A 6,000-nucleotide genomic window follows, 5' to 3' on the forward strand; every position below is an offset into this window, starting at 1 on the left:
CTCAACGAACGCACGTATATCGTGCGCTTACCAACATGTTGTCACGGCATACGTTTCTGCTGATCAGAAGTATTGAGATGCCGTGCTGCCCTTCGTCACGTGTACGTCTGCAATATAGCCAAGCACGATGTAACCGGGTATGCACGTTTCTGCACGTTGTACGCTCGCAGTTCCCTAACGTTCTTGGGCACAATTTTGGCATTCGCACTGAACGAATACACATTCATTGCACGAACAATGGGTCGTGCCAAAGAAGCGCGTCGGTGTGCTCACCTAAGAACACTCTCTTCGCAAGTTTCACCAAGGCGTACTACGACGCCCGACATATAACTGCAACTTTCGCTCCAGGCGATCACGTGGACACTTCTACGGAAGAAAGGCTTGTATCGCAAGTTTATCTCAACGTACATGTATAACGACCCATTAGGGATGATCAACCAATTAAGTGACGTCAGCTACGTAATAATCAATTTGACTTCCAATAATCGCCGGTCGCTGAAGACACAGGTGGTTCATGTGGATCACCTGAAGCACTGTTATCATAGGGTTCCCGAATCAAGCATTACAAATCACGTGGTTCCCTAACTCACCCGGGGAAATTCGTCGGCGCCGGAGGAAGATGTTACGCTCCGCGATGGAGCCGAAGAAGAGGAGATTGAAGAACTGCGCGAGGTGTAGAAAATGCCTGACTGCCTACGATCTCATCTCTATGCCCCCTCGACCATCTTGTAAATAAACCCATCTCATCCATAACAATATGTAAGCTGGCTCTTTTGTATCGTAGTAAAAAGTTCGCTGTTTCTGTTTTATTTTGTTTTACTGTAGCTTATTTAGGAAACACTTTTTCTTGCTTTAAAATGAAACCATTTTCTCTTTTCGTACGAAACGAACTGTAGACTGGCTCTTCTTTGTAGCGTCATTTACTACAGTTTTAGAGCTGACACCTCATTTTTGTCACACGTGAGTCTATCAAACATCTGGTTCCTTGGTTTATAGAAAAAAAGAACAAGCGTAAAAATCAAATTAGGTTAAACAATTTTCAGGTGAGGACAGTTTTGCCAATTTGCCAGTCAGCGATGATACCTAAACTAATATCTGACTTTCTATAACAGTTTGCGTTTACATCAAGAAGAAAGGATTCGATTATATTTGCATTTTGAAAATACGCACATCTGTTTAGTGTGCACTTCACAATATCTGTACACTATGACATAATACACACTGCACGCCCAGCTTGATGCTATTATGTGTCGCAAATTTGTACATGAATACATACGGTCACTAATTCAAGAAATTTTACAGACAGCGTCGGGAGAGTTCTGCAAGTTGGCTACCAGTGCCCATTATACACAAGGCTGTGCGCATTTATTTACTTCGCTTGCCTTATTTTCAAAGGGCACGCACTTTTTTTATTCTTCTTTCTTTACCTACGCGTGCGATTCATGGCAAGCAGAAGCTTATCTACAGCTTGGGAAATTGACTTTTAAGTTGTTATAACAACAGGAGGAAAACTGATGTTGCTCGTTTTCTGAAACTAGGGCGCGTAATCAGTTCTATTGACATTTCTGTTTTCATATTGCTGTCATAGGATCTCTTGATGTAAAATAAAACGGAAATTCGTTTTCTTGTATAATTTTCTAAATTACAAATGATCTTTTACAGCCACTGAGAAAAGAAGTGTTGACCGTGTTTAACAGCAGCGCAAGAAAACTGAGTAAAGTAAACAAAAAATAACGGATACACAGGAGCGCTACGTATGACCTTTGTCTTTTTGCCCTACAGTTAAATATTTTCAGCTTTTATCATATGGTCCAATTTTCGTTTTGAGACATACTGCATATTTACAGGCTATTTGTTATTTTAACATGTTTCTCTGAGGCACGACACAAAATTGAAACAGGACAGAAGTTCACAGGAACATTGAGGTTACAAGTGATAAGCAGTGGTCGAACAAGGAATATCAGCCGCAGACCACGTTTCCTCGGAAGAAATTCTCTTCGTCAGGGCGGCCACTGCCCTCACGAAGGGAAATGTCCTTCTCAAAACATTGGCTTCACACGACATTCCTGGTTCGCCCAGTATTCATCACGATAGAAAATTGTCTTTACAAATCAAATTTTTGTATAGTGGAACAGAAAAAAATGTGAAACAGGGACAGGAAACAGAAAACACATAATATTTATGTACAGTGGAACAGATATGGATAATTGTTTTACACATACATTCTCTGTTACATAAGACAGAACAAATTATTAGCATAACAGAAAAAAAATTAGACAGGGAATAGAACTTTTTCAGTAATACAGAACAGATAACTATCTTTAACACAAAATACCAGAAAAATAAAAAAATGGAACACAGAGCTTTACAGATGTTTACGGCAAGGCCGCTGCGAAAAAAAATTTTTTTTTATGAAATATTTTGCAGTGTGGTTACCGACATTCTGAAACATGGTTACCGCCCTGAGAAAAATGAAATAGAAATATGAAATGCACGTTCTGTGGATGGGACGTGGCAGATCCAGCACCCGTCCTGCAATTAAACGGTCAGTCGGTCGGTCGGCTTGTCGGCCGGTCCTTTGGTTGGTTGTTCCGTAGTGAATTAGCACAGCCAATTCTGGAGAATCGGCCACGGATTGGTTGGTACGAGAGCTCAAGATAATAAAAAAAATGAAGGAAGTAAGCTGAGAAAAATTCAACCGGGCATTGTGAAATCCAAAACTGATACAGATATAAAAAGTACAATAACTAAATAATACAGTAAAACATGAAAATGCAAGAAAGAAACAAAACTTACCATGTCATTCTTTATTGTTCGTGTAGAAAATTGAAGATGGCATCACAAATGTTATTGTAGCTAAAACTCAAAGCAGACCTCTAAAGGAAAGCACCACCGGAAGAGTGAAGCTTACTCCAAGCTTGTGCAATGGTTCTTCTGAAAATGTTATTTTTTGAACAGCAAAACGGCGACACGCTAAGAATATATGCGCTAGAAATGAAGTCTAATTGGCAGAAATGTCATAAATGTGACGGAGCTAGACCAAACCTGTTGAGGTAGTACGTACTAAGTTAAAATATGGGGTGGGGGGTGAACTCGGCAACCTAGTCTTGCGAGCGAGGTTTCCAACTTTCTAGTGGTGCACCATCTCTAGCTCCAACGAAATTTAATATCTGGAACTCAGGGGAAAACAATGAAGATTCTGAAAAGTTGTTCGCAGTGGCAATATTTATGAATCGCGCCGCGATTACGAACAGAGACGTTGGTTAAACAGAGACTACAGGATCATCATGGACTACCACTGCGAGTGCATCTGCAGATTCAACTCGGATAAAACATATGGGGCTTGGCACTGGCACCAAACGAACGAAGCGTAAACATCTTGGGGCAAAAATATAGAATGCTTCTAAGGGGTTTGATAAATTAGACGTTGCTGCAAAGAACAGACGGGCAAGCTGTTAAAATTACAGCTAACAACAAGGACGAAGGTAACTTATAATATATAGAACGGCTGCCAATAATTCAGCCTGTAAGGTGGGCCTGAGGTCAGGTAGGTGAACAAAGCGAAGATCAATTGAGAGGTGTCGATGCAACGTCCACACCGGCATTCTCTTCAGAGAAGGAAGCATACGCCGCAATAAAAGTTCTTATTTCAAGGTGTGCTTATAGGTGGTCTTCCAAAAGACCATTTAGGTACTGGCAAATCTTTAGCGTTATTTGAAAAGATTTCATCACATTCAATCTTAGTGACTAGAGCAGAGCTACTTAAACTACCTCGCGGAGGTGAAGCTATAGCGTGTCTAAGAATGTTGGCGCAAAAACGACTTCAGGGCACCGTAGACAAGACCACTGGTGGTGCATTTCGCATTCTTGTTTCATCCTCCATAGCTCCGTAAGCGTGTTTTGTACCCGTGAATGTCTTTAAGTGTTAAGTTGTGTCTGGACATTGTGATACAGCGATAGTGTAAAAGAAAGGATAAAAGAAATACATTATTGCAGCTACCTGAAAGCCAAAAGCGGAAGCCATTATCAAAAGAGTATGAGATGATAGGCTCCAGACTTACAACCCCAATCAGCCTCAACAGACAGTTCTGTCACAACCTGACTTTAAGAACGGGTGCTCAGGGCGATTAAGCGCAATTTCATATTACGTATCTGATACGCACATTGCAAATTACAAAGAATCGTGCCATCCTTGGCGCTGGAGCGTCCACGTGGCCTATACAAGTTTCTTAATACCGTCGGCGCCAGATAATCACGCGCAGTCGCATTTGCTGACACATTTGCTATTCATCAATGTTATTGATTTCTGACAGTGGGACTCAAGTTACTACAGCACTATGATGCGACATTAAGTGATAATTATCTGGAGAGCTTACAAATTATTTTGAAAATTTGCTCCAGCAATCTAACTTGTACATCTGAAATTGGTACTGCGTTCATGCTTACATGATCCTAATGAAGCGTGTGTCTAATCTAAGCACGCTCATAGGGAACTGAAACATGTTAGCTTGTTTTCACAGGATGTTCGATGCACAAGTAGGCATTGCCGAAATCAAGACCAGGAAAGCCGTGGCCTCAACTAGGCTACCGGCTTGTCTCGTGATCTAAATTCTTAATGACGGAGGCATTAGAAGTTGACAAGGATAATTGCAGTTAATACCAACAATATGTGCGAGTGTCTTTCTCGTCCTTAATTTAGAAATAGGCCAAGATTACGAAAATTCTATTTTCACTGCGCCGTCCGCAGTCGGGCCATCTCTCCTTGTGCGGCATCATTAGGTGGGGGAGGCAGTGCTTTAGGATTTAAGGGCCACATATATTCGGTGATTGTATAGGCGTCGTTGCTATATTCTTTGAGAAGCGCGTAATTACGAGGTTCACAGTGCGCGTAAGCAGCCGACTCTTAAAAGAGGGGTCATGGATCGTAGAACCGAAACACCCACGCCAGGTGAACGCGAGCGTCCGAGTATCACTTCGCAAGAAATGTGAGGCGCACCAGTGGCCCTCAGTGCTTTCGAGTGCGTTGAGTCTAAATTAAGAAGGCTGATTGATGAATAACGCGGGGCCTTCTACGACGCTCACCTTGCCATCCGAGAAAGGCGAAGGCCAGCGAGAGCCGCGCGCAACCTCCGCGCGCACCCATCACGTCGATGGCCGCTGTAATCTGCGATGGCCGCCCGGCCGGGGACTCGCTGCGATGAAGAGGAGAGAGGGCGGTGAGCGAGCCCAGGGTGCGTCGGAGCGTGCGAGGGAAAGTGGGCGGAGGACCGATACTGGAGCTCTCCAATCACAGCGTTCGTGAAACTCTCCCGAAATTTTGCGTTTTAACAACTGCAAAAATTAGCGCCTAATTTAGACATCTCACACTATTAGCGCCACCTGTGTGCTGAAAAGGAAACTGTTTGGGCGAGACTCGCTGGTGCACCACAAATTCTTAACGATTTTTCCTCTCGTAGGCGGCGCGTACGCCCGACCATCGCTTAACATTGGCAACCACAGATGGCCCCACTGTGAAGGGAAGCGTCTCAGCTGAAGGGTTTAGAGAACCCCAGACCGATAGCTATCTGATGGGAACAAGTGCGCAGAGGGAATGCAGACTTCCGGCCCGGGAGCAACGTTTCGATCAACTCCGAGGCGCAGTCCGATATGGGTAAGCAAGTTGATAATAAAGAGATCGACGGTGAAGCTGCCATTCAGAAGCAGGCCGCGTGTGTGCAGACATTCACGAAAGAGACGCGCAGCGCTGTTTTGCGGCTGGATAATTACATGCACGCTTCGGACTGCGATCTGTGCTGTCCGCGCGTCGACCCAGGCTTTGCGTATTGATTGTAAGCCCGAAAGCGGTGCAGCTTGGTTAGCCATCTAGATGTGACGTGCATTTTTAAAAGCATTAGATTGCATTATTGGAGTTGGCATTGCCGCTGTGTTGTACTGGTCGTTTCGGTGTACATTTACCTTTCTGCAACGTCAAGCACATTGAGTGAATCTGCGAACACAGCG

General features: G+C 43.7%; 1 protein-coding gene across 1 annotated transcript in view; it reads right to left on the reverse strand.

Annotated features, from left to right (window-relative positions):
- Positions 1 to 5,515, reverse strand: part of LOC142582244 (nephrin-like) — a 71,817-nt gene extending 66,302 nt beyond the window's left edge. The window contains exon 1 of the mRNA XM_075691707.1: positions 5,083 to 5,515. Within this exon, the coding sequence (XP_075547822.1) occupies positions 5,083 to 5,143 (61 nt within the window). The 5' untranslated portion in view covers positions 5,144 to 5,515. The remainder of the gene's footprint in view (positions 1 to 5,082) is intronic.
- Between the last annotated feature and the right edge of the window lie 485 nt (positions 5,516 to 6,000).

This window comes from Dermacentor variabilis, chromosome 5, assembly GCF_050947875.1.
Source record: "Dermacentor variabilis isolate Ectoservices chromosome 5, ASM5094787v1, whole genome shotgun sequence".
Lineage (NCBI taxonomy): Eukaryota > Metazoa > Arthropoda > Arachnida > Ixodida > Ixodidae > Dermacentor > Dermacentor variabilis.